The 26,129-nt window shown below is 45.8% G+C and overlaps 5 protein-coding genes and 2 non-coding genes across 9 annotated transcripts; 3 read left to right on the top strand and 4 right to left on the bottom strand.

Moving 5' to 3' along the window:
• The first annotated feature begins 76 nt into the window (after positions 1-76).
• Positions 77-4,464, top strand: LOC117896081 (protein CLEC16A homolog). Its single transcript, XM_034804117.1, is given in 13 exon segments — positions 77-565; positions 621-760; positions 825-973; positions 1,037-1,052; positions 1,055-1,178; positions 1,244-1,330; positions 1,387-2,171; positions 2,328-2,330; positions 2,415-2,531; positions 2,598-3,059; positions 3,120-3,696; positions 3,763-3,969; positions 4,036-4,464. Coding segments are annotated over 13 exon segments (3,195 nt in total). The 5' UTR covers positions 77-359; the 3' UTR covers positions 4,358-4,464.
• A 545-nt stretch (positions 4,465-5,009) lies between these two features.
• LOC117896114 (28S ribosomal protein S33, mitochondrial) lies at positions 5,010-5,534 on the top strand. Its single transcript, XM_034804169.1, has 2 exons — positions 5,010-5,192; positions 5,260-5,534. The coding sequence occupies exons 1-2, from the start codon at positions 5,073-5,075 to the stop codon at positions 5,479-5,481; spliced, it is 342 nt and encodes a 113-aa protein (XP_034660060.1). The 5' UTR covers positions 5,010-5,072; the 3' UTR covers positions 5,482-5,534.
• Positions 5,489-6,732, bottom strand: LOC117896116. The gene is made up of 4 exons (XM_034804171.1): positions 6,521-6,732; positions 6,290-6,457; positions 6,002-6,220; positions 5,489-5,901 (listed from the first exon to the last, which is right to left on the bottom strand). The coding sequence occupies exons 1-4, from the start codon at positions 6,627-6,629 to the stop codon at positions 5,531-5,533; spliced, it is 867 nt and encodes a 288-aa protein (XP_034660062.1). The 5' UTR covers positions 6,630-6,732; the 3' UTR covers positions 5,489-5,530.
• Positions 6,733-6,795: 63 nt separating this feature from the next.
• On the bottom strand, positions 6,796-8,412 carry LOC117896104 (protein farnesyltransferase subunit beta). Its single transcript, XM_034804157.1, has 4 exons — positions 8,240-8,412; positions 7,908-8,164; positions 7,179-7,850; positions 6,796-7,115 (listed from the first exon to the last, which is right to left on the bottom strand). Exons 1-4 carry the CDS (start codon positions 8,336-8,338, stop codon positions 6,869-6,871), a joined length of 1,275 nt encoding a protein of 424 aa, XP_034660048.1. The 5' UTR covers positions 8,339-8,412; the 3' UTR covers positions 6,796-6,868.
• Positions 8,413-9,198: 786 nt separating this feature from the next.
• Positions 9,199-11,193, bottom strand: LOC117896099. 3 transcript variants are annotated; one of them, XM_034804150.1, is made up of 5 exons: positions 11,049-11,193; positions 10,805-10,995; positions 10,320-10,739; positions 9,483-9,860; positions 9,199-9,434 (listed from the first exon to the last, which is right to left on the bottom strand). In XM_034804150.1, exons 1-5 carry the CDS (start codon positions 11,167-11,169, stop codon positions 9,225-9,227), a joined length of 1,320 nt encoding a protein of 439 aa, XP_034660041.1. In that variant the 5' UTR covers positions 11,170-11,193; the 3' UTR covers positions 9,199-9,224. The 3 variants fall into 3 exon arrangements, with proteins under 3 accessions (XP_034660041.1, XP_034660042.1, XP_034660043.1); XM_034804151.1 differs by having other exon boundaries at positions 9,200-9,410; XM_034804152.1 differs by having other exon boundaries at positions 9,318-9,421.
• On the bottom strand, positions 9,934-10,007 carry Trnat-agu. Its single transcript has one exon. It is a non-coding gene; the product is annotated as a tRNA-Thr (tRNA).
• Positions 11,194-17,448: 6,255 nt separating the features above from the next.
• On the top strand, positions 17,449-17,522 carry Trnat-agu. The gene has a single exon. It is a non-coding gene; the product is annotated as a tRNA-Thr (tRNA).
• Positions 17,523-26,129: the final 8,607 nt, after the last annotated feature.

Below are 26,129 nucleotides of genomic sequence, written 5' to 3'. Positions count from 1 at the left end.
AAATTCAATGATAATTCGGACCACTTGCAATAACGATAACGATAGCCGATGAAGCAACAGCTGACCTGTCTCTCTGACACTTGTGTTTTTTGGGGAAGAAGAAGAGCAATTTGTTGGAAAAATCGCAATTTGCGAATTACAAAATTTGAATCGTGTAATCAAAACCATTTGATAGCCCAATTGTATGGCCAGACTCTGTGGTGCGACTGTTACCACTGCTGCATGAAAAATTCCAATCGAAAGGCTACAGAGACAACTTCGATGCTGGGAATTTGATATGACAGCAGCAACGTCGACTGTTATTAGCTGAGTATTATTGAACAGAACGCCCGCCCACGCCCACTAGCTAGCCAAAGGAGATGTTCCGCAGTCGAAGCTGGTTTGGCGGCCCCTGGGGCGGACGACCCAAGAATCGCCTGTCTCTGGATCATCTAAAGTACCTGTACAGCATTTTGGAGAAAAACACCACCGTGTCGGAGAGCAATCGTGGCCTGCTGGTGGAGTCGCTGCGCTGCATTGCCGAGATACTGATCTGGGGGGATCAGCATGACTCTCTGGTGTTTGAGTATGTCGCCACACTGTCACGGATGTAACCTCGTTTAATGCCTGATCTCTTGCAGCTTCTTTCTGGAGAAGAATATGCTTTCGTATTTCCTGCACATAATGCGCCAAAAGAGTGGCGGCTCGAGCTTTGTCTGTGTGCAGCTGCTGCAAACGCTCAACATTCTCTTCGAGAACATACGCAACGAGACGTCCCTGTGTAAGTCCATGCACCCCAAAGGTCTTTGCCAACTACAGGACTAAGTTGTTTTTTTTATCCATAGATTATTTGCTGAGCAACAACCACGTAAATTCCATAATGGTGCACAAGTTTGACTTCTCCGATGAGGATGTTATGGGCTACTATATCCTCTTCCTGAAGACGCTCAGCCTGAAGCTTAACACCCACACCATTCACTTCTTTTATAATGAGGTTTGCTCGTCGCTTTCGTTTCGCTTTGTTTGACTCCATTTTAATGATGATTTCTGTTGGCAGCACACGAATGACTTCCCCTGTATACGGAGGCTATCAAGTTCTTCAATCATCCCGAGTCTATGGTGAGGATTGCTGTGCGCACCATTTCCCTGAACGTCTACAAGGTGCAAAACTCCAGCATGTTGCGTTTTATCCGAGACAAGTAAGGCTTCGCCTCCCACCAGAGCTCTTTAAGATCGAAGGACTAATGCATAATTTATCTTTCAGAACGGCAGCTCCTTACTTCAGTAATTTGGTGTGGTTCATTGGCAAGCACATCCTCGAGCTGGACACCTGCGTGCGCACAGATATAGAGTAAGGATTATGCTGCCATTAATGTCCTTACCATTACCCACCAATCTTCTTTGCAGCCACCAATCCAACCAGAAGCTGTCCAACCTCGTGGCCGAGCATCTGGATCATTTGCACTATCTGAGCGATATTTTGCTGCTGGACATCAAGGATCTGAATGCCGTGCTCACCGAGCATCTGCTACACAAACTCTTTGTGCCTTTGTACATATTCTCACTGACGCCAGCGCCGCCACCGCCCTCCCTGGCGCTGGTCACCCAGAATCTGGCGGCTGTGCTGAATCGCAATGTCGACATTGATATCCAGGAGATGCACAATCCGCGCGTTAGTTCCATTGTTGCCCTCTATCTGCTGTCGCTGGTCTTCCTGGTGGTATCGCATGCTCCACTGGTGCACGCCCTGGCCTGGGTCATACTCAATGGCGATCACGGGGTGTTCAAGGACGGAGCTGCCGAGATTCTCAACTCGTATGTGGAGCATCGGGAGGTAGTGGTGCCAGGCTTTGGCGAACCCAACGAGAGCCTCGAACAAGCACTGGACACGGTCACGGGACTGTCCAGCGTTTCCAGCTATGCCTTGAGCGAGGACAGTGGCGTGGAGTCGTCTTCTCCAGCCACGACAGAAGTGGAGACGCAAGCGGAGGTGGATGCGGCGACAAAACTGCGCAACATCACCGATGAGGAGAAGGAGCGGCTGCAAAAGTCCTCAGGCTCAGGCAAGGCAGACTTTGGGGAGCTAGCTAAACCGTTTCTGGACACTGTTCTGCATGCCTTGGAGTGCACTGAGAACGATTATCTGGCTCTGCTGTCCCTCTGCCTGATCTACGCCATGTCCCACAATCGAGGTAAGGTCTCCTTCAGCTCTCTCTGTAACTCTCTCTCTGTATGTTATTTGTGGGCTAACAATTCATTGCTCTAATCATCCAATTCATGCTCCATTTTAATTATTTCTTTGTGTGTCTTGAACTTTCACATTGTGGTACCATGTCCTAATCCTTCAGATGGTATGTAACTTGTCCATTTGCTTTACTAATCCATTACCTAACGCACCGCTCTGTGGATTTACTAACGCTTGATTCTATTTCCAGGCATCAAGAACGAGTGGTTCGAGCAGGTTCTGTCCAAGTCCACGCGCGGCTCTTTCAGCTACAAGACAGCCATAATTGAGCACTTGTTGAATATAATCACACAGTCCAGTCAGCCTTGTAAGTTTCTGTTTACCCTACCCCATCTTTCCTCCGTTTTAATTGCTGCTGTAACCTTTTGTTTAGCCTGCCGCATACGCTTGATCACTGTGGAGATTGCCCTGGAGCTGCTGGTGACGTTCACCAAACCCAGTTCGGATGAGGCGCGTTGCATAACCACGGGCCAGCAGGATCTTCTGTTTAGTGCCCGCAACCAGTCGATGCTAGTTCTGCGCAACTTCTACAAGTCTGAGGATATATTCCTGGACCTATTCGAGGACGAGTACAATGAGATGAAGAAGGCCCAGCTGAACGTTGAGTTTCTGTGCATGGACTCCACCATTCTACTGCCGCCCACGGGCACGCCGCTCACTGGTATCAATTTCACCCGTCGCCTGCCCTGCGGGGAGGTGGAGAAGGCCCGTCGAGCGATCCGTGTCTACTTTCTGCTCCGTCGCACATGCCAAAAGTTCCTCAACGAGAGGGAATCGCTGCTGCCGCTGACGAATGTTGTTACGCTCGTGCAGGTGGACAATACCCTCGATCTGAGTGAGTAATTTAGGTATTGAATGAATTGGATTGACTGACAAACTCTTTTAATCTCCACAGACAACAGCGATCTGATTGCCTGCACTGTGGTGGCCAAGGATAACAGCAAACAGAGGCGCTTCCTCGTCATCGATGCCCTGCAGTTGATACTCGTGGAGCCCGATGCTAAGCTCTTGGGCTGGGGAGTGGCCAAGTTCGTGGGTTTCCTGCAGGATGTGGAAGTCCAGGGCGACAAGGATGACTCACGCTGCCTGCACATTACCGTGCATCGCGGAGGGGTGACCCATAACCGCACGCCGCTGCTCTCCGCCAAGTTCCTGTTCGATGATCACATCCGTTGCATGGCGGCCAAGCAGCGCCTGACCAAGGGCCGCAGCAAGGCGCGTCAGAAGAAGATGTATCAGATCGCGCAGCTCATAGAGATTCCCGGCCAGATGGACTCACCGGTGTATGCTGTGGGTGGCACTACTGCGGTGCCCAGCGGCAGCAGCAGCAGCGGGAGCAGCTCACGTAGCGGTCACCATCGCCCCATCTTCTCCACGGCGAATCGTGTGCCGGGATTCGCTGCTGTCTTGAGGAGTAACAACAGTGCTGGTGTCAGTCGCACCCAGATGGCCCAGAATCGCTCCATCGAGGGGTAAGTCTTCAGCGAAGAAGGAAGCAGGAAGCAGGAATTTAACTCATTTGATGTATTCTCCTGCAGCATTCGAAATGAAAGCGCTGGACGCTCACGCCGTCGCAGTCCCAACAACAGTTCTGGGACGACTCTGCGAGCGGACCACTCAGATCGTGACCGTTCTCCCAGTGTGAGTGTAGGCAGCCACAGCTCGTCGCAGTCGCGCGAGAACTCCCAACCGCGCAGCTCTGGCAACCGATCCCGTGAGAGCAGCCCAAGGATGCCCAGGCCGCGGTACATAACAAATACCCAATGATTCCAACGAAATATGTCTTCTAATGGATCTGGTTTTCCTTACAGTTCTGAAGAGATACCCATGGAGGATTTCCAACACTCGCGAAACAACAGCCCGCACTCGCGTGGAAATGGTTCGCCCGCCTCCCGGTCGCATACACCCAGCCGTGTGCTCCAGTATGAGATATCTGTGCACAGTGGATCACCCCGTGAGCCGTCCCTGGTGGCTTCGAATGCCTTGTTGAGCCAATTGAACAGTGTGCCACTGGCCAGGGAAGTCCTGCCAGTCCAAAGCTCCGAGGAGACCTCATTTATAGGCACTGATGCGACGGATGGTGGTCGTGGTTCGGAAGGCAGTAGGCGAAAGGGCGCCATAGAAACGGTTTAAATTAGTTGTAAATTTTAGAATTAACATTTAGATTGTTGCTAACATTTTATTATTCCAATTGATTGATAGGGTGGCACATGCTATAATTATTTTTTGATTTCGTTAAACAATGGTTAAACAATTTAATAGTTAAAGGTACAAAAAAGTATTCCCATTATTCCATTTCATTTGTTTTGTCCGAGGAAGTCAAGCTCAAACTGTTGAATAGCACGAGCAGCCTGCCCCTCGAAAGAGCCGCCTTCTCGCCCATTGCATTGCACTGGGTGTGGTCCTGCATTCAGGTGACTCTGAATGGTGACACGAATACGATTCGGCGGTGGTAAATGGTTCTCCCATTATTTACTGATAGAGAAAAGATTCCATAAGTTAGGAAATATCTGGCCGGCAGATATGGCTTAGAACAGCTTAGTGAGTTCCAAAGGAGTAACCGCCGGAGCTATAAAGTCAGCTTTGCTTGCTCCTCTTCCTTCAGTATGAAGAAGTCCACAACTGCATATAGGAGGTGCTGAGCGCCTACATCTCGCCTCCAGTCAAGAAGCAGTTGCCGTCCCCCGCCCAACAAACCAGCCACTTGCCATTCACAACGGTTTCACATAACCAACAGCTGTGGCTTGTTTTTATTTCGTGACATAACCGCAATTTTGTTGCACACAAAAAAAAAGGAAAACATTTATTTATAAAAATTGTGTTTTAGTCAAAGGGATATTGGTTTAAGATGTCCCACAAGTACACGGAGCTGATTAAGCTCGGCACGCAGTATGCCCGACGCATGAATTACCTCTCAAATCGCATTTTCGGTGAAGTGGCACGCACCACCAACGACAAGTCCATGAAGGTTTGCCCTCTTTTTCTTCTAAAGTAGCAAACCATCATTTTTACTAACCTTTTAATGTGGTTCCTAGGTGGTTCGCATGTTCTCCGAGGAGCCCATCCACAAGAGGGACTATGTTGTGAACTGGTATCCCCGGCACGTGGAGACACATCTGCTAATGAAAAACCTGCGTGACTACGGACTGTTCCGGGACGAGCATCAGGACTTCAAAGAGGAAATGAAACGTTTACGCAAGCTGCGTGGCAAGGCGGCGCCCAAGAAGGGTGAAGGCAAGCGCGCCTCCAAGAAGTAGACATAAATAAAGTACAAATAAAAACCTTTTTAATAATCAAAATCAAAGCCTAATCTGTGCGGTTGCGGGTCAACAATTTGGCATTACCCGCAAAGACAATTTCATCATTTTGCCGGCAATCGTATTCCGCGGTGGAGATTTTACGTGACTGTAGCAGGCGCACCGTCACCACTGTGTCAGTTTCTATGCGGCAGGGTTTCAGGAATTTAAAGCTCTGTTCCAACACCACAGTGCCAGGTCCAGGAAGTTTTGTTCCAAGAATGCCAGCCACAACGGCGTTGAGCAGAGCTCCGTGTACTCGTCGCTCCTCCACGGGCAGCTCCAAGGTGTGTATGTAGTTGTGGTCACCCGTAAACTGGGCAAACTGCTCCAGATCCTGCTGGGTGAAGCGTTTAACCACTTGGACCTGCTGCAGATTGGCTGCTGGTGCACGGCTGCTCAGGTGCCGGTAAAATTGGCGGAACATTTTGTAGCTCGATTATCTCAGTGCGCCGAGCAAAATCTTCCAACAACAGTTGACAGAGCTTAACAATGCGTTGGTCGTGGCACTTTTGCCGCCACTCTTGCACGCCCTTGAGCACTGATGGGGTCAGAAGCAGCTCCTTGTCGACTACACTGGCGTTCAGCAGTTGGTAGAAGAGTGCCAGACTATGGAGCACTATTTCCGGGTGATCTGTGCGCACAAACAAACCGCTGATGATGCCCAACTCTTCCCTGATTAATTCGCCTGCAGTTTTATCTGCAATATAAAGAAAATATTGAGCTTATGTAAAGGAAACTGTTTTGGCCAGATGTTCGTTGCCACTACCTAAGCAGATGTTGCAGATGGCCGCAATTCCGTGCAATTGGAGATTCTGATTTTGTGTTTTTAACGATGCTATAAACACATCGAAGGCCTCTGCTTCATGCAGATGCGGCCAGTTGATCGGATCGTAGGCAAAATTGCTCAAATTCGCAGTGACCTGCTCCAGTGCCTCTGCAAAGAATACGCGCGAGATCAGATAAGAGTTGAAACAAAATGCGAATACCGACTCCTTACCGACGTTTGTGGTGGTGTAGTATTCATCAACCAGGTGGCCAATATACTGCCTACGATCAATACCCTGGTCGGGTGTCTTTCTTTTCAAATGGCGATGGCTGGAGAACATGGAAAGGCAGCAATCCTTTTTTTTTTTTCAATTTAAAATTTGATATTTATCCATTCACAAGCTGTGACGACATCTTGCCATTCGCCTGCACACCTCGATAGCTGTTATCGAGAAGAAGAAGCACACGAGCCGATCCTATTTGAAATAGATTTTATTAAAGAAATTGTAGTTTTTGTAAAATGTATAATTTTGAATCATCTAAAGGCGGTAGAAAGTTTTTATATATGTACTCCGACACTCTAACTATCCTGTTCTGACACACCTCGACAGGTACTATCGGAGGGGCTGGCAAAATCTGTGTCATTGGAATTGTTGAAGTGGCTGATGGCCGCCGCCACAGACTTCGGTGGGATGTTGAACAATGGATGGGTGGGTAGCAGTTCGTTGATGGTGTCGCCCAGGACTTGTGGACAACTGGCGGACTCCGAGTGCTGGGCAATGGAGACGCCGCTTAGGGTATAGCATGTATGATAGAGATCTTGTGGCCTGCAACCGAGAAAGCGTTTAATTGGGTGACAAATCTTGCAATGTGTCAAGGGGATGACTTACTTGCCGGGCTTATCGATCAGACCACCGTTTTGCTTCTGGCAGCAGATTAGAATGTATTCCTGTAGGGCCTCAACGTCAAACAGTGTGTGTTCCATCTCCTTATCGCCGCCAGAGAGCGTCGCCTGTGTTATGGGTATGGTGGCGCCCACCCAAAAGGAGTAGCAGCCATCGACCAGTTTATTGGTTCGACCCTGGAACCCTCCCTCGTAGCTCATCTGACGCAGCAGTGTCCAATGGAGCAGCGCCTTCTTGTTGCACTTGTGCGCCTCGTTCAGCAGCGCCAGGCCTGCAATGCCACAGAAAGTGTAGCCCCCATGGGCCTCCAGTTCGGGGGCGCCGCCAAATCCTCCCTCGTACGTCTGGCACTTGGCAATCCAATCCCCAGTGCCGGTGAAGAGTTCCTTCATCACCAGTTCCGGAAGGTTCAGCAGCTTGGCGCAGGAGATGGCACAGTACGCGCCGCGCACATCCGTCTCCCCATCCACATGGAGCCGGAACGAGCCATCCGGCTGGCGAACACTGAACAGAAACTGCACAAGGGTCGGACGATCGATGGCGCGATAAGCGTTCTTGGTGCCAATAATGCAGAGGCTGTTGACCGCCGCATATGTGGGTGCCAGGTGGGCGAACTGTCCTGGTCCGCCGCCAAAACCGCCCGTTGGAGCTCGGCATCTGTGAAGAGGGACAAGAAGTTATTTAGATGGCCTGGCTGGAGACCAATCAACCTACTTGCTGAGAAACTGTACGACCCTGTCGAGGGTTTCGTCGTCGAAGTTGAAGCTAAGCAACTGGGCTGCCTGCAGTATCCAGTAGACGCACCATGGCCGACTGCTGTCTAGGCACTCGTAGTTCGAGGGGAGCCGGCGCAGCATTGCGTCCAGATAATACTGATGCTCTAGCCGGAAAAATTGGGTGAGTCGTGGATGAGAGGACTGCAATTCCTCGAACCGGTCGAAGCATTTCTCTACCGAAGTCTCTGTTTTTTGCTGTAAACACGCACAGGGCAGTTCTTATCTGGATTTTTCTTTCCAACCGCCTTGGACGCGATTGCGATTACTCACCTGCTCCCTGGACGTGGTGGTGGAGGACTTTTCGTCGTCCAGTTTGTAGCTCTTCAACTGCTGGAAGTTGCGAAAGAGTAATTCGTCCTCGGAATACATGGCTTCCGTTGGTGCTTTTCTAAACTTTTGTAAATTAAATGAAATAAATAAAAAAAAGCCAGTCAGCTGGCTGGTCTGCGCCTGAGAATGTGCGAAGAAGTGATTCAATTTTCTTCGCTTTTGATATTCGGCATACGATTACCAGCTAGCCAGCTCCCTCCGCTATCAGTATATAATTTTGTACGATAAATTAACCGATTTCCTAAATGATTTGCTAGTGTTATGTACTCATTTTGATTTGATTATTAATAAAACAAGGTTTATTTAAAATCGGTTTACTCATAATTAATGTTGTACAAGGTAACAACACGGTAACTACGCATTTGCTACATATTAACTACATATTTATGTAATTAGCGACAGAGACACCTGACGCTTCTTGACAGGTTTCGCCGTAATTTTGTCATACAACGCTAGTGAACGCGGCGATGTGAATGGCCTCCATTATCCATTATCCAAAATAAAGATTTTGATGGCAAACAATCAGGAATTTAATGCTGATCACGAATTAATATTCGATGTAGCCTGGGACAAAGCTCTAAATTACATTTCTACACGATTTTTTCTAAAAATACTGAAAATACTGAAATTATACAAGGGCGAGGCCTGAACAAGGTTGTCTGACGGCCACTTAGCCCCGCTCTTTTCAAAAAGTTGACGCAACCTTGGGTTGAACAATGGAAAAGGTAAGTTCAATGAGTTTCAAAACTGCGTTTGTTAATTTAACACTTCAAAGAATTTCTAGGTATATGATTTTTGAGCAGTACAGTAATTCCAATAATATTTTGATGACCTGACTAGTCAAAAGCTAATGGTTGAACGATAATTAAAAAAATTGTGAGAAAATCGTTTCTATAAACTGCAAACAAAAATAAAACAAGCCCTACTATAAACGGTGCGACATCAAACTCTCAGAGGTAATGACTTCAATGCGATTCTCGTCCTCCTTGGGCCTCAGCTTTTCTGCCAATTGGTCGGTTGTCGTCTCGGAATTTTTGACTTTGGCCACCAGTTCGAGGAAAGCGCACACCAAAATGCACACAAGCAGATACGCTAATATGGTGATGGCTACCTGAAAAGCAACTGTCAATAAGATCTGAGACAATTGTATATTAAAAAGTACATTTTGGAGGCGCAAACTCACAATTCCAAAGCTTTTTAGAGTCACCAACAGCAATCCGCTGGAGTCCACCTCGGCGAGCCATGCCGAAAGGGGCGGCGATCCGGATGAGACGACGCCATCATTGTCCGGGGTGGATTCACCGGGATTAACTTCGCCCCAGGTGTCTGCTCGCAAAGGCAAGTACCAATCGTAGTACAACTGCTGTAGCAGCGACATCTCAGATGTTGACTTCTTCCTGATCCTCTTGTCCGGTGAAACTCTCTCGTGCAGACTCTGGAAACAATTGTTGAAATCAGCCAAAGATCGTCTGGTAGGGCAGGTGCTGGGTGGCGATGTTGTCTTAGGAGTAGGTTTTTTGCCCTTGGCCTTCGGCTGGTCGGGCGGTTTGGCATACTTGCACTGGGGAAAAGATGAAAAAAATTAAGGATAAGTAAGTACAAAAAAAAAGGCTGTAACACTCAACCCTCTTCAAAGGCCCCGGCGAGATTCGAACTCACGATCTCCTGTTTACTAGACAGGCGCTTTAACCAACTAAGCCACGGCGCCATGTGGCCGTGTTGGGAGAATTATGCAATTTCTATGGACAACGTAACATCCAACAAACTTTTAAATAGTGCCACCTATAGGTCGAGTAAGGGAACTCTGCTGGTAGAAATGGAGTTTTATACATTTCAGCTTCTGTCGAGTGACACGTGGCGAAATATGGTTACCTGAGTCAAATTTATAGAGACATGTAGTAGGCGGCAGATGGCGCTATAACTTTGGTTAGTTACACTGAGCTTTGCTAGGTGGCGGTGGTGTTTTTTTGGTTTTGGACAACGAAACAACAGATGGCAGCAATAATTATTATTTACTCACCCCAGGAGGCGGTCGCAGTTCAAGAATATTGTCATCAAATTGTCCCCGCCTGATCTGCTCGAGCTCTTCCTCCGTTATGAAATTGTTGGGATCCACACATTCATTTCCATAGTAGTCATAGTATTCGCCGGGATTGGAGCAGGCCGGCACCGGCTCGCACTGCTCCGTGGTGTAGTTGTAGAAGCTGCGCTGCCCAAAGTAGCGCTCCTCACAGACGACTGGCAGGCAGTTCATAAAGTATTCCTTGTCCCAGTTGTTGCAGGGAGTGAAGTCCTTTCGCTTGCGCAGTGTACGATTCTCGGGATCCAGGGTTTCGAAGCGTGTGTCAAAGTGCAGCAGCTGCTTGGTTGTGGCCGGCTCGATAGAGGGATTCAGAGCACTGATCGTGATGGGACAGTAGCCCACACGATTGTACAGCGACTTATTGGTGGAGGTGGGGGTTGAGGTTGAAGGCGTGTTTTATGTTTGTGATTTAAAGTGCTCACCACAGTGGGCCATACAAGGGACACTGTTTCACTCTTGCCCGGCTCCACGCTTCCAAAGTTACCACCATAGATGGGACCCACTTGGACCCTTTCGCCTTTAGTGGTGTTCACCATACAAGGCCCATCCGAGGACACAATCAATTCCAATGCCAGCTTCCTCTCACCGTTGTGGCGATTGGTAACCGTCATGTCTGCAGAGCATTTGGAGCTGATCAGTGAGTCAAGAATCCGAGGATGGCCTTACCAAAGATCAAACCAATGTCGTTCTCTCGGGGCACACGCACTGTCATCTTGGTAATGCATAAGTTTCCCCAGATGCCACGACTGTTGAGTAGAATGAAGTGAACCATTAGATATTTCCACATTTTTTGACTGAATTCGCTCGGGGACTGTGAGGGGTAAACAAATTTTAAAATAAAGTTAGTTTAAAATTAGATGAAAAATTAGATGAATGAATTATTTGTAAAGTTTACTTGAGCGTTCAGCCTTATTTTCTGCTTGGATCAGTGGCCAATATCTTGTTAATTCCAATCGATAATGAAGTTCTAGAGAATGTTTACCGCCCTATAAAAGAGTTCCTTGAATATTACAACCCCATACCGCATTCAGCGAAGCGTTCGCTCCGTTCGAAAGGGTTTTGCGATGCAGAGGATCCCCAGTGGCTGCTCGCTGTTTAATTAAGTGTAATTTTAGTGCCAGGGCAACCCCTAAGACGGGCCTTGGTAGTGGCTTGGACCTCGTCCTGGTGCTGGTTGCGTACATGGGGCAAGTTTTCTGCATCCATTGCAATTTATGTTTTAATCATCAAATGCGACCCAATTAATCAACGTTGCTGGGCCTAATTTATGCGGCGGAACAATGTTTTGAAGTAACCCGACTCGACATCACACGACAGGTGACATTTCCCAGCAGAAGCAGAGCAAAGCACTCGCAGAGATCGGTGAACACCCATACAAATGCACGTATGAATGTATATTGCATATTCATAGGATTGAGCCAGTCGTACAATAATTTATTCGAAAACTCAAAACTAATTTGACAGGAAATAATTAATTTGGGTTCGAAAAAGTGCCAAAAAATAAAAGTGCTGCCAGGCAGCAGTCGCCAATTAAAATTATTTCGCTTTCATTACTACCCAATGAAGCAGCCTTAATAAAAGTCTTAACCGAAAAACCAGAGAGTGAGAGGCAGGCCACAGCCCAGCAGCAGCACTCGGAGCAGCCGGGGCAGTCGGAGCAGCAGCACATCCAATCCCAGAGACAAAGACAACGAAATAAAAGGCGAAAACTAAGCAAAAAAGTTTAAATAATGAAATCATTTCGCACCATCTCGAAATTGCTCATTAACATTTTGTGTTTGCGATATCAACTTGTGAAAATCACAGGGCCAGCCAACAGCCAACAGACTCCGGCTCCGGACTCCAGGCCCATGCCCAGGCCCAGGCCCAGGCCCAGGTCCCAGCAAAGACCAGACACTACCAGACCCAGACCCAGATGCAGACCCAGACTCTTAGGCAGCACCAGCTACTTGGCTTTTATTTATTATGCCATGTGGTTTTTGTTGTTAGTACTGTTGCTGCTGTTGCTGTTGTCTCTTGATGTTGTCGTTGTAGCTGACTCTTATTAGTTGGGTCAGTCTGTCTCCTCATTTTTTCGCCTTTTTCCTCCTCCATGTTGGAGGAGGTGTGAAATCTGTTGTACTCTCCGTTCGACTGTCCTCTGGCCGGACGTCCAAGCGCGCAGCAAACTCCTGGGCTGTTTTCGTCTGCGGGTCGTGATTTGTCTGCAAAAGACACAAACAACTTCTTGGGGCCTCAGCAATTTTTCTAAAGGTCGTTTGCTCTGTCTTTACATTTGCCTTTACTCAATGAAATTGGCTCAGATCCACCAAAGGACACGGTGCGAAAAGGTTGCTGAAGAAGTTTAGCAAGTGAAAATTTCAACAAGTTTTATAAATTAACTTTCCATCTTTCTGTAGATCTGTTCGCCTTTATCTGTTGGCCAATCGATCCTAAAATCTAGATTATTTCATTTTATTCTTTACATTAATCTATTAAATGTTCACAATTTCCTTTGTTACCATACTTTTTCTCTGCGTGTAGGGCACATCCCAGCAAAAGAACTAAAGTCCAAGCCAGAGATAAGGCCCCGCATTGAGTCGGGTGTATTTCAGTAGCCATTCGATTTATGTTAAATAAGCTGGAACGCAAGCTCTGTTTGTTGTAAAATACCAATTGCCGGAGACGAGAGAGACAGAGAGAGAGCGAGCGACAATAAATATATATAAAAAGAGATAGACAGAGAGGTGTGCGAGTGGGAGAGAGAGACTCTTTTGGGGATTCACGTTTCTCCTCCATCCGCTGCAGTCGCTGGATTTTCTTGTTGCTGTTGTCGTTGGCACTGAATCAGATTTCTTAATTTAATTGGCTTTATGCAAGAAATTCTTCTCTCGCTTTTTCTTGGCCTGGCTCCGATTTTTATAGACAAACTGTCTGCCGTGTACCTTCATGTCCAGCTCCAAGTCTAAGTCCAAAATCCTGCTGCTGCTCCTGTGCTGCTGTCGTCCGGCCTCATTCCATCTACAGCGGAACGTGGGAATCATCATCAGCTAGCTGTTTGTGTGTGTGTTTGTGGTGTGTGTTGGTGGTGTGTGCCTGATGCAAATGCAAAACAGCTTAACCCAATTTTTTGTTGTTTCTTCATCACATCACAGAAGCAACAACAACAAATAAATCAATAAAAAGAAACAAAAGAAAATGCAGCACGTAATTGCAAGTTATGAGCAGTAGTCTGGTGGCCAGAATAAAATGAAAATCGTTGAAGTTTTCCATCATCGCGTGCAGCGTTTTAAGAACAATTGCTGGGCATTTAAGCATAAATGCAGGCGAAAAGTTCGCGTCTCGCGGCGAATGGTTATTTTATACCTGGCACTCGTTGGCGATGAGGGTATAAACCTTTTTACTACAGCAGTCCGTCACGCTGGCTTTTTGATAGATATGCGAGACTGTCCACTTACTATGTCCTAGAGCTGCTGTAGCATTCATTGTATAAAATGTGTACCCATGACCCATCGTTCCCTCATGATGCGGCACATTGATGCTCGACTGCAAAAGAGCGCTTAACATCGATGCTCGACTTCTGATTGACAGATCTTAAATCTGCAATGGACTAGGAGGTATCATATGGTCGAAATATGGAACACATCTTTCTTAGTGACTCTCGTTAGTCTTAGCCCGTGTGTATGTTCATATGTGTATGTGTGTGTGGGAGCCAGTGCGATTGTGTGGGACACTTAATCATCAGCGTGAAATGAAGAGAAAGAAATGCCCGAGACGAGGCCAATTGTGCATTTGGCTTCCACTCTCCACACGTGTACTTCATTGTGTTTGTGTTTGTGTGTGTGCGTCTGTACATATATAATTAAGCCATAAATTCTGTTTTTATGATTTTCCACAAAGTTATGAATTTATGAGGAGCACACAAACCACTCAATGCACCGCACTGCCTTTGCCTTTACCTTTGCCACTGCCACTGCACGGCGCTCACATACATAAACAATAATTTGCGGGAAAACGGAAGTGGAATTTAAATGCGCGCGCATGCGAAATGGAAGCCTCTGCTCCTCCTCATCGCTACCCTGAGCTAAGCAACTCTGGCACTCAGTACCTCCATCTCTATTCGGGGCATCCAAGACCAATCGTAGGCACCAGCCCCGGTCCCGGACCCGGTCCGGCCATGTTTGGGCCATAAATGTCGAGCACTTTGCCCAGACCTCGTAAATTTAACGCTTTTAAGTTTTATTTCTTTTAGTTTTTGCTCTCTTTTTCGCTCTCGCTCTTGATGGATGGCTATAGGTGGGGGAAAAGAGAGCGAGAGAGAGAGAGAGAGAGCCTAATAAAATTTAAATATTTATTGTACTCTATATTTTGTTGCCATGCTAATTTAGCTAGGGTCCAAAGTGTATGCAGGGCTATCCATTTTCGCTTGCAAAAAAGTACACCAAATTTCCAGTATTAATTGCATAAAATTGTAGACTGTCGCTGGATATTACGGGTATGAATATCCCCCCAGCACACAGAGAGAGAGAGAGTGGACTCCTCACTAGGTCAATTAGCATAATCGCTTTGGAAATTGCAAGCCAACGTTGAAGTCAAGTACCTTGAGGCGCTGCAACTGACGCGTATCTCGACGTTCTTAATCGCTCCCTCTGCCATCGCTGCCATCGAGACACTCGAGGGTTGTCAAGATCGTACACATCTCGATATGAGTACCTTTTCATATAAATTATTAGTTTGGGGGGCTGCAAAAAAAACACAAAAACAATACAGCCTGTTTTAATATAATAATTGCGGCAATTACGCAAAATGCTCATGACTGCTCGTGTCATGGCTGCTTCCTAATGCGAAAATAACGTCATTAATTTTGGGCCAAGCAGCGAAAACAGAGCGCTCTATTCAATATGATCTAGGCCACTTAACCGAGTTGAAAGGTAGAGTTGGGGATGACAACTACAAGCTACACTGCGACTAAAATAGGTTTGGGCAAAAGGAAGTTTTCCTTAATCCTTTGAGAGTGTAAGAAGTGGCTGATGGGATTTTGGAGCTACATTTAACATCGATATCTAGCATTGAGCTGTCTTTGGGCATCAATTACTACTGGAAATCGAAACCATGTGAGAGCTCACCTTAAGCATCGATATTCATAATTAGAGATTGGATCTACGATGACTAACTTCAACATTGATACCCATGGCGATTGCCAAATGGAAAGCGTATAAGCAAGTCACCTTATTTATGTTGCTGTCCTGAAAGGAATATCCCTTGGCAGTGTCCTGCTCCCCAGGATATTTATAATGACTTGTCGCTAGCGCGTGGCATGCGCTAAATGCAGCAGCTGCACTTTGGGGCGACACTGAGACGTTGCGACTCTTCTTCCACTGATGATCGCTGATGTTGTTCTTGTTTTCATAAAATTGCAATATTAATGCGGAAAATCTTTGGGGAGGGAGCTTGAGCAGCAGAAGCAAGGTGTGCACCGGGCCATCAATTGGTGCAATTTCGCTGGCTCCTGTTTTTTGTGTGTGAGCCCTGAGAGCCGCTCTACATACTTGACATTGATGCAATTTCATTTGCCAGGCAGCTGACTGTAATCAACCCCTCACTCCGGCACTACCAACATCTCTTCCAGAGCCGTACTTAGTCGCAGCAATTAAAAGAGATTAAATCGCCTGCGCAAAGCTGCTCAAAATGGAATACCAGAACAGAAAAGCGAACAGAACAGGCGCTGCCCATGCCCAACTCGAGTCGCAATTATATTTGAAAATGCAATAAAATATGGCCAAAGCGGCAACAAAGCGCAGCTCAATTTGCATAAATATTTGCTGTTGCACAAAGAGAACTAGCTAACAATTTCATTGTTGCCACTGAAGAGTGGTTTTGGCTTGGATTGGTGTGTGTGGTGTGGTGTGGTGTGGTGTGTGGCAAGGTGAGCCAAGCCGAAGGCATAAATTACACTCATGGCAAGGCAACGAGGTTGGGGCAGGCAGAAATGAGCTTATCTCGGAGGCGAAATTAGCCGATAATATGCAAAACACGTCAAGAAATTGCAGCCTTAGCCAAATATCCAAATTATTACCCTTGGACAAATCAACACGAGCATGTGCCCAATGGCAGTGGAGCCTGGATTAGAAATTATTTAGTACTAAAAATGAACAGAAATTCGTAACAATTGTTGGCCAAAGAGTTTTGGAGAGCTGCAGCTTTTGGTTATGTGTGTTCTTAGCCAGTTATACCTGTACTTGCCCCATATAACCATAACCATTAGCAGGTTGTATTTGTTCACGTGCATTTTTTGATTTTCTTGCATTTTATGACATTTTAATAGCCTTGCAGAGAACTTAACAATATAAAACGAAATAAAAGTAATAAATAATTCATGTGCAATCAACACAACCAACAAAAGTTATAACTCGCCCTATGACGGATGTTGAGAGCTCACGTATAGAAACAAATATGTTAATCGAGAAGAAGGTTCAACAAAGTTAAATAATTCACATAGTTTTGGCTTAGAAATTCGAAGCAGGAACTTTGGTACCTACTTCAATTTCTCTCACATGAAACGCAGAAAATTGATGCTGGACAAAAGAGAATTCCTGAGCATATCAACACTTATTTGAAGGGAAGGCCAGCTTCTAATACAACCGAACATTGATTGATCGTCATCAGATGCTTCCATTTCTATAAACATTTGCAATTTCATTAGACTTTACTGGAGTACATTTTGTTAAGCCAATCCATAGATAAATGTCCCAACCGCAGGAACTTCTATCTCATCAATATTTAAATCAGAACCAATTATATGTTTATATTCTAAAAATAACTGATTGTTCCTACCATTATCATTATCATATTAAAATGCTCGCATTAAACTAGTTTAATAAATTGATTGCACTGCATTGCATGGATTTTAATTGAGTTATCAGCCAACCGCTGCCGCCGCCCTCTTTCTTATCATTATCTTTCGATCATTGATTATGATTTTCCATTAGCTAAATTAGGTTTTTGAACTGAAAATGATTGGAAACGTCACTGCTCTTTAGAGGCGGGGAGACCTCTTGAAGAAGCTTTTTCTTTGTGGAGATATGTGGGCGCCGTGGCTTAGTTGGTTAAAGCGCCTGTCTAGTAAACAGGAGATCGTGAGTTCGAATCTCGCCGGGGCCTATCCCTATCCCGCCTACATGTCAAATGTGTGTGGAGATGGAGGAAAACTGGTTATTATTTTGCATTTTGTTCGAGTATGGTTATTTTTTGTCCGATTAACCATTGCATTGTGAGCATTTAAATGGCATACAAATTGTCTCATTTAAACATTGAAACGCTTCTGATTTCACAATTGCAACGTCAATGGCAATTTGTAGTGTTGTCAGTTTGTGGAATTGAGATTCTAATGAGTTGATTGAAGGCTGGCTGGATGGATGGATACTCTACTCTACTATTAGTTCCTCTCTCTCGGTCTCCCAGGCTATTTGATTAGTGGTCCCCACAGCGGAATGGAGTCTAGAAAAACGGCAGCGGCGGCAAATGTCCATCAAATGTCACGATCTGACTGTGCAGATCAATCGATCGGCTGCAATCGATGGATCGTGCAACGGAGTGCTCGGAGACAGGGAGTATAATTACACGAAGCACGCAACTGGAATGGTACGGGTATGCCAATGCTCTGCTCGTATAGACGTTTCCCTAGGCCTAACACTGCACTGCCACTGCCACTGCCGCTGCCGCTGCCCAGTCGGGGTGGCGCACTTTCGCTTTGACCTTGCAACCGCATTTTCCACTCCACTCAACTCGAAAAGGATGAGGGATTTGGCCAGCTGTTCTTACAAGACGTCCCTGTGTATATCCTCGCCCTATTCTCCTTGTCAGTGTCAAAGTCGAAGGGCGTTGCCTCATCATCCGTTGCTTATCCGGGATTAACTTTGCAACACATGACTGACCGGATCGGGCATCGGGCATGGTATGGGATGGCCAAGTGCAATCCATAGGACCCTCGAGGGGCTTAACATGTGCATCTTTTCGATACATTGACAGGTTCTCTGGGCCGCAGAAATTATGTTGCCAATGAGCCGAGCGGCGGGGCTGCTACAGTCTCCTGCAATTATTTATTATCCTGTGTGTGCCCGCAGCCATTGCCACTCTTGTTCTTCCTCCATGGGAAGGGGCACAACCAACCTCTTCATCCGCAGCCCCACCTTCCTCTCCTGAAATCACTGCCGCCAAGTCGTCGTCGTCGTCCGTCGCCATTTAAGTTTATTCTTTCTTTTTTTTTATGGTTCCCTCCACTTTTGTGTTTCATAAATTTTCGTGGTTGATTTTTTCCCATTGCCTTTATTGTTGTTGCCAGAGCGAGACAGAAGCACTCAGAGTGAGCGAGAGAGAGAGAGAGGGAGCGCACTGGTGTGGATGGACAGTGGATGGTCTCCACCCATATTCCAGTGGCTCATTTCCACTGCGCGAGACTCTTTCCGTGATTTTGAGTGGCATTTTGAGTGAGACTTTGACTGCCGGCTGCTTGAGGTTTTGTGTTCGCTGTGCCAGTATGATTTTACACAGATATCATGGTAATAAATGGTTTTAGCAGATCGTACGCAAAATGGTTGTGACTTTAAAACGATTTTTGACACAACAAATTATGTGGAATCTATTGTAGTTATATACATTTATGCAGCTATAAACACATACAATTTCGTTCAATATTTGTTTCCTTTAAAGAGCGACAATTGACTGGAATTAAGGCTTACGTTTTAAATTAAATCCAGTAATCTTATTGCAGCCGTTTGGCTGTACTATAAAATGCCACAGAATGTGGTAAATTTGATGACTAGTATTGGATATTACTGTCCAATGGACAGCAGTTGAACGCATTGCTGGTTGTTTGCTGGCTATCCGTCTATTTACACATACGATTTAATTTAATTTGATCACAACTCTTTGCCACATCTGTAAACTTCTCACATTTTGTTTGTGTCTCTTGTATTTACTTTTGATCGCTTTTTAAATGTCTCAAGTTCCTTGCCCCAACTCACACACTTTATGTAGGCAGAGATCGAGGAGTTACCCCTTTTATTTTCACATTGCATCTCCGTAATTTTCTCAATGAACGATTTTCTATGTGAAGGTTGCCATTGTCATTGTGGCGGAATGCGAAATGAGGACAGAAGTCAGTCGCCCCCGTGCCTTGACAGAGACTTTTAACGCTAGTTCAGTGCGTCTGACAGAGTATTAAGGGTACTCCTGCTAGAGAATTGGATTTGTTTTACATTTCGGAAAAGATATTTTCTCTACAAAATTCTACTGGGGAGAGTTCTACCTTAACAAAATGTCTATTAAAAGTTTTAAAAATAAAAAGAAAATCCAAATTTCTAGCAGGAATACCACTAATGTTGGTAATCGTTTGTTGCCAATTGCACGCGCACACACATGTGTGTATGTGTGTGCCAGAAATGTGCGTGTGTGCCCCTACATACCCAAAGGCCTCCCCCCACCTTGGCCCTGCACCTCCCTCTGCTTTTGTTGAATGCATTTTCAATGGCATTTGTGAATTGCAATTGGCTTGTAATTGCTATATTTAGCGTAATGGCAGTCAAGAACCTCGCATTATGTAAGCATTACGGAAAACGTATGCGGATGCATGTAATCGTTACGACCCACCACCCACCTACGCACATACACACACCAATACACACACAGGCACACCACAGGGCTCCTACCACTTGGGACTTTCAATTTCTGTGTCATTAAAGCGGAAACCTTCACTGAAACTGGGTTACATTCCAACGCAAAGAGAGCTCCCTCACAGCTAGATGTAACCTCCAATAGAAAGATGAATTACGCCATTAACTCAATGCGACTTTTTGAGCCATTGAACTTATGGCTTATGGTTCATAAATCACAAAATCATCGACAAATACTTGTGCACAAAATACATAAATCTGTTTTCGGGTTTTGTATGGCATACAAATTTTCACAGCATCGAAAAATGTGAATCCGTTGGGTGCACGGACTGCGACTTGTCGCCCCATGTCAAAGCTTTTCGATGTTTTGCATTGGCCGTGCCAACAGCTTCTGGACAGGAACAACAGAAATGAGATGTATGGAGAATATACCGAAAAATGGATACTCTACAAGATACTGTTCAAAATATGCATACAAAAGGGAGATATCTGGGCTAAGGATGTGCTAAGTATACAAAGAGAATTTTGGCATTTTTTTTATGGTAACCACTATCAAGAGCTCTTCAAACCCTAAGCAGATGGAACTGTGTATCTTGGTGACTGAATAACTTATTTTAATCAGCCAATACATATGTACCTTACGTTTACATTCTTTGCGCAATCAAATACAATCCAAATACAGATACTCCCCCGTGCGTGCGGTAAGGGCAATGCCAACAACAAATATTCAACACATGTCCTGTGTCCTCAGTGTAGAGATTGGAATGAGATCTGGATTTCGGGGGCCAGGAGACACCGGCAGCAACAGGCAGACCTCAACAAGCGCCAGTCACCAGTGGAGTCCACCTCCATCTCTGACTCTGGCGCGGCTTTTCGCCTTGTTTACGCTAAGATGGCGTATTGTATAACATCATTATGTGGACTTCGTTCATGTTCATGTCATAATTTTGCATTGCTCTCTGGCTATAGAGTCAGCATCGGAGTCAGAGACAGCAGCAGCGGCAGCGGCAGCAGCATTCCAAGCGCCAGCCTCAATCCCAGTCTCATCTCCAGCCGCGTCTGCGCCTGAAGCTGCTCCAGGCTTTGGTTTGAGTCTCGAATCGGGAATCGGCATCGGTATTGGCATCAGAATGTTGCGGTCGCTGTTTGTGCCATGTTTGGGGCTGCGTAATTAAAAATAAATTTTCGCGCTCTAAGCGAACAGGAGCGGAGTCGAGGTGAAGTTTCAGGCAGTTTTGAAGGGAGAAACAAGTGCAGTATTTATTACTTAGCCTAGATTAATTATATAATTAAGATTATATCAATGTGTTGAAAATGAATTGGTAAAAATCTGGAATATATTAGACTCTAAGATGACAATCTATCAACGTTTACTTGTCATATTTCCTGGGATCTTATATTTCTTAAGTAAATATTTATCTGATGGTTACATTTATACATTGTTCCATACTGTCTTCCTTTTTTCTTTACTTCACTTAAATGTATGTTCTCTAAGAAACCCTTAACAGCTCTTTTCCCACCTGTTCCTTCGCCTTTCGTATTTTCTCCGTTGCCAACCCTCGATTCCGCTCCTGTCAGCCAAAGGCTTGCACAACATTTGCTGCAACTTTTTTAATTTAATGAATATTCTGGGACAATTTATTAGTGAACATATTGATTTCAGCGTTTGCCGTGTTCCAGCGTTGTCCCATGTGTGCCTCCAGAGCCTGCCTGGCCTGGGCTCGAGCCGCACGTTGTTGTTGCAAAGTTTATACGGTAGTTACCAACATAAATAGCAGCAATTTGGCCAGACACCCAACAGCCCCAAACCTCAGCGAGAGGGCAAGGGAGATAGAGATAGAGAGAGATCCCTGGACTGAACTGGACTGGACTGTACTGGACACTGGGGCCCGACCCGGACGCAGTCGCAGCTTGCTGAACAAGCGTACAATTAATATGCCCCATGCCTGCCGCCGTCGCCGCCCGCACCACAGGCGGTCCCTCCACACACAGGTCCACCGTGCCCGCGATCCTGGTGAGAGACTTTTCGAAAACTTTTCAGCTTCGACTCGAACTCTGGGGGAGCGCTGTTGTTCCACAGTTTCAATCCTTTTTTTTAGCTTTCTTTGTTTTTGGCTTTTGGTTTTACATCCTTTTTTTATTTTTGGATCAGTCGAAAGCTGCTGCTGAGTGCGATTTATAGCTCTTAACAAATTGTTAATAAATATTTTATTTATATTGATGAGACAACACGAAATTATTCACAATTTACTCACTCGACTTGTGCGCGTGTATGATGTGTGTGTGGTGTGTGTGTGTGTTTGGCTACCCTCTGGGATTGCCTCCCGCTACTTTTGGGCTGCTCCTGATCTTTATAATTATACCCAGCATTTTGTTATTGCAGGGGATATTGGTCATGCGGTAACGGATGAGGTTGGGATTCTTAAGTTAAAGTTTCCTTCGAAGGTGTCCTAATCGAGTTACCAGGTGAAGCTTTATACGCCTCTTTAACCTCGATTAACACTCTTCTTATCTCACCCCATCCTGTAGTTAGGTCATCCTCTAGTTCATCAAGCCCTTTCTCACTTACTTTCCTCGAAACTTTCAGTTGATGAAATAATTTCTGTACACAGCTGCGCATTTGTTTCAATTTCAGAGCCATCGGGCAGTTGGGCAGACGTGATCCATGGTCTACCCATATGATTGATCTGTGTCCAGAGTGCTCCAGTCTCTCTCTCTCTCTCCGATGGCACCCTGTAATTAGCGCGTGAAATGTTTTCGCTTTATTTATTATTGCCTTTTTTTCGGCCAATTGAAATGGAATTTAAATGAGTTTAGTTGCGGGCACTTTCCACCAGCACACAAGCACACAAGCACACCAGCACACCACCTCCTCGTCCACTATCATGGTCAGCGGCTGTCAATCACAATGATTTATGTCGCCGCCTAGTGTGTGTGTGTGTGTGAGAGAGAGAGCAGATCTGACAGATCGGGCAGAGATATCTCTTCACTCCTCACTGAGTGTGCATTTGCCTACATATCAGCGAGGCAATTTATCTTTCCGCAGTTGCAGCAGCAGCAGCAGAACTCATCAGGCGACGGCGGCATCTTTCTTCCATAATCGCTCACCTCCCCATCCCCAGCCACAGCTCTCCTTCTCCGTTTCTTCTCCTCCTTCACTCGTCAGAGAGGGTGTGAGGCAGTGGTATATGGTCGTCCCCAACCATGGAACTGGCGCTTATGAAACTTATTTTTCATTTGAATTTCATTTCATTTCATTGCTTAATTGTCGCCGCTTTTGATGAATTGTTTGTTTGGATTTGCCGCGACATTTCTATAGTTCCGCCAAGGCCCCACACCTCCTCCTTTACTTTATGTTTAATGTGTGTACATGTCATCGCGAGGTGGTAGGTTAAATTTTGCACCAGGGTTGCAGGTGGCCGTGGAAATCAAAGCTTATTGCAGGGAAACCGAAGATAAGCAATCGATTGATGACCGATGACTTCCTGGTTCTTGGGTAAACTAAAATATTCTCTGATTTTCATCGGGTGCATATCCCTCAAATATTGAATGAAACTCTCCTGAATTCTTCTATCTTCGTTCACGCGTTCGTTTAAAACTTGCAGAAGTTTCTTGCAACAAGCACATGTCATTGAAAAAAGTGAGGTTATCTTCGCACCAGTGTTGCACAACTCTCAAAATCAAAACCCATGGTAAGCAGCTTTTACCATCAGTTACTCAAACACAACAACTGTCTATTTCTCTGGGGAAACTTGTGTAGAATCATAATTTTTGCTTTGCAGCCCTGCCCTTTTGATAGCATCTTCTGCCTGGGGGGGCCTCTCGTACTCGTTGCCTGGCAGATGTTTCCCCTGTAATTTGGCATTGTTAGCCGTCTGCTTCGATCTGTTCCGTTCCGTTCCTTTGTTCGTGCTGGAGTCAGTCGGTAGTTTTTGGTCGCCATCTTGGCTACCTACTGGAGCCATTTACATTCGTCTGAGACGGCCGAGACATTATCGTTGCTGGCATCTCAATTTACCAATCAAATAACAAATGCGCCGCCAAAGCTGCTTATTAATGGCGGCCAACGGTTGAAACGCGGCACCGTCAAAACTCTCCCAACTCCGACTCCACTCCGATTCCCATTTCCAGATTCATCTCCTACCAAATACAGCTTTAAGTCTCAGCCACAGCCGTAGCTTCATATAATTTCCACGAACTCTCCATTGTCGATAATAATTGATTTGATTGATGCTTCGACGGCTGCTGATGCTGATACTCTGCCCCTGCCACTTCCTCTGTTGCTGTTGCTTTTGTTGCTGTAGTTGCGGCTCTTTCCATTGTTGATTGGTCCCCACAGATTCCCTTCTTTTTGTTTAGGGAGCAATTACGTGGGGCTTGATTTTGGTCTTTGATAGAGAGAGCAAGGAAAATGGTGGTCTTCCAGATCGAAATACTGCCAATCGATGATTGGAAAGACATTTATTCATCTGTTTTTGTAGGAAATATTGAAGGGTACAGGACAATTTTAGATGAGAGTTGGAGATGAATGGAACTCATTTGAACTCACGCTGATTGTCTTATTTTTAATTGATTTCCATTCAAACTAAAAGGAACTTTCTCATCTTTTTGCATAAACATTAAAAAAATTGTAAACCTTAAACATTAATTTGCCAACCACTAGATTATCTCCTTCTAAAACTTAAGACCTGGCTTCTAGCCCTAACATCCATCCTGCTGACCTCTTCCACTGCCAATGCTTGTTAACAAATTACCTCGGAACAGAAATACGACGATCGCCTTAGGGGGAATTTGCATGCTCATCACGGGAACGCCAGCTCAGATTACGATCGACATTCTTGTCCGTTGTCCGATGTCCGCTGTGCGCTGTCCGCCAGCTGACCTCAAGACCGTGTTTTTGGGGGAGATCTAAGGAAAACAAGTGTAAAATGTTTTGCAGGCAAATTGAGGAGATCGCCGGAACAACATCGAGTGGGGCAGTGTGAAGGGCACTGCTATCGGGCATCGGAATCGTTGGTTTAGTTTTCACACAAAACAGGGAAACAAAACAAAAGCAAGCTGACCCGTCGCTGAAATTCCACTTAAGTCCGGGGCCTATATGCCTTTCAAAACGAAATTAATCTTCATTGGAAGCAATCGACAGGATGGTGGGGAAGAGAGATCTTTACCCTGATGCTGGAGAGGAACGATCTTCGCTTGGATTGAAGCCGCCAAGAAAAATTAGCGCAAATGATTGACAGCCTAAATGAGAATTTAATGGTAAACTTTAGTTTTGTTTTTTGTTGTTGGTGTGGCTGTTCTTCTGGTTTGATCCACGACTGGAGGGACCCCAGGCCCAGTTCGCTATAATTTGCCCAGAAATAACCCTGAAGGATCAGTCGGGACTGAGCGTTCGCTTGCTGTAAAAAGTAAAAGCAAGAACTGTTTCCAGCCAAAAGAACAACAAAAATTGATACCAAATTGATGTTTTTGCAGAAACAATTTGTGTGTGAGAGATGTTCCAAGTGATTTCATGGGATCCAGGGACCGTTATAAAGATCTGTCTGTGGGTACACCGCTTTCCGCCATGGCATCGCTGAGGCCACTCTCTTTCCTTCCTCGAATTTCTCCGTGAGGACACTCTGCGCTCCCTCCTGGCATCCCTGTGGGTACTCCATTGGAACCCTGTAGGCACTCTGCCTATCTGTTGGCATTTGAAATGCTTTATTTGCATTTTGATGCGACGAAAACTTTCGGAACCGCAGGGACAGCTATAGGGTATGGGGTACGTATGGAGGAGTGACAGAGCAAACATGCAGTGAGAAAAAGAGAGAGGGAGATGGGAGACAGAAGTGCATTTTTGCACGCAATCCTTGCACCTACTGCCACAACTGCTGGCTGACTGACCTGACGTCACTTGATGGCGGCAACGGCAACTGCGACGACGGCGACGACGACGGCGACAGCAGCAGACAATTTATGCGCCTCTGCCTCTGCGGGCTGCCTTTAGCTTACCTTTTGCCTTACTTCACCTTACCTCTGGCAGGCAGTCAGTTATCGATATGTCTCTCTGCATGTACGAGCCCCGCGTAGCTCCAAGAGCTCGGCTGAGGCGGCA

This window comes from Drosophila subobscura, chromosome O (genome assembly GCF_008121235.1).
Source record: "Drosophila subobscura isolate 14011-0131.10 chromosome O, UCBerk_Dsub_1.0, whole genome shotgun sequence".
NCBI lineage: Eukaryota > Metazoa > Arthropoda > Insecta > Diptera > Drosophilidae > Drosophila > Drosophila subobscura.
Note: the sequence above shows the minus strand (reverse complement) of the source record. Positions and strands in the feature narration are given on the sequence as shown.

Excerpts from the sequence above, each read along its gene's own strand:
- LOC117896104 (XM_034804157.1), bottom strand. The coding sequence starts at position 8,338 with ATGTATTCCGAGGACGAATTACTCTTTCGCAACTTCCAGCAGTTGAAG. Across the intron at positions 7,851-7,907 it reads GTCGTACAGTTTCTCAGCAA|ATGCCGAGCTCCAACGGGCG; the intron begins GTAGGTTGATTG and ends CCCTCTTCACAG. Across the intron at positions 7,116-7,178 it reads CTGATCGATAAGCCCGGCAA|GCCACAAGATCTCTATCATA; the intron begins GTAAGTCATCCC and ends TCTCGGTTGCAG.
- LOC117896116 (XM_034804171.1), bottom strand. The coding sequence starts at position 6,629 with ATGTTCTCCAGCCATCGCCATTTGAAAAGAAAGACACCCGACCAGGGT. Across the intron at positions 6,458-6,520 it reads CTACACCACCACAAACGTCG|AGGCACTGGAGCAGGTCACT; the intron begins GTAAGGAGTCGG and ends TATTCTTTGCAG. Across the intron at positions 5,902-6,001 it reads CCAACGCATTGTTAAGCTCT|CCAATCTGCAGCAGGTCCAA; the intron begins GTCAACTGTTGT and ends GTGCACCAGCAG.
- LOC117896114 (XM_034804169.1), top strand. The coding sequence starts at position 5,073 with ATGTCCCACAAGTACACGGAGCTGATTAAGCTCGGCACGCAGTATGCC. Across the intron at positions 5,193-5,259 it reads CCAACGACAAGTCCATGAAG|GTGGTTCGCATGTTCTCCGA; the intron begins GTTTGCCCTCTT and ends TGTGGTTCCTAG.
- LOC117896099 (XM_034804150.1), bottom strand. The coding sequence starts at position 11,169 with ATGTGGAAATATCTAATGGTTCACTTCATTCTACTCAACAGTCGTGGC. Across the intron at positions 10,740-10,804 it reads CCCTTGTATGGCCCACTGTG|TCGCTGTACAATCGTGTGGG; the intron begins GTGAGCACTTTA and ends TCCACCAATAAG. Across the intron at positions 9,435-9,482 it reads CTCTAAAAAGCTTTGGAATT|ATCTTATTGACAGTTGCTTT; the intron begins GTGAGTTTGCGC and ends CAATTGTCTCAG.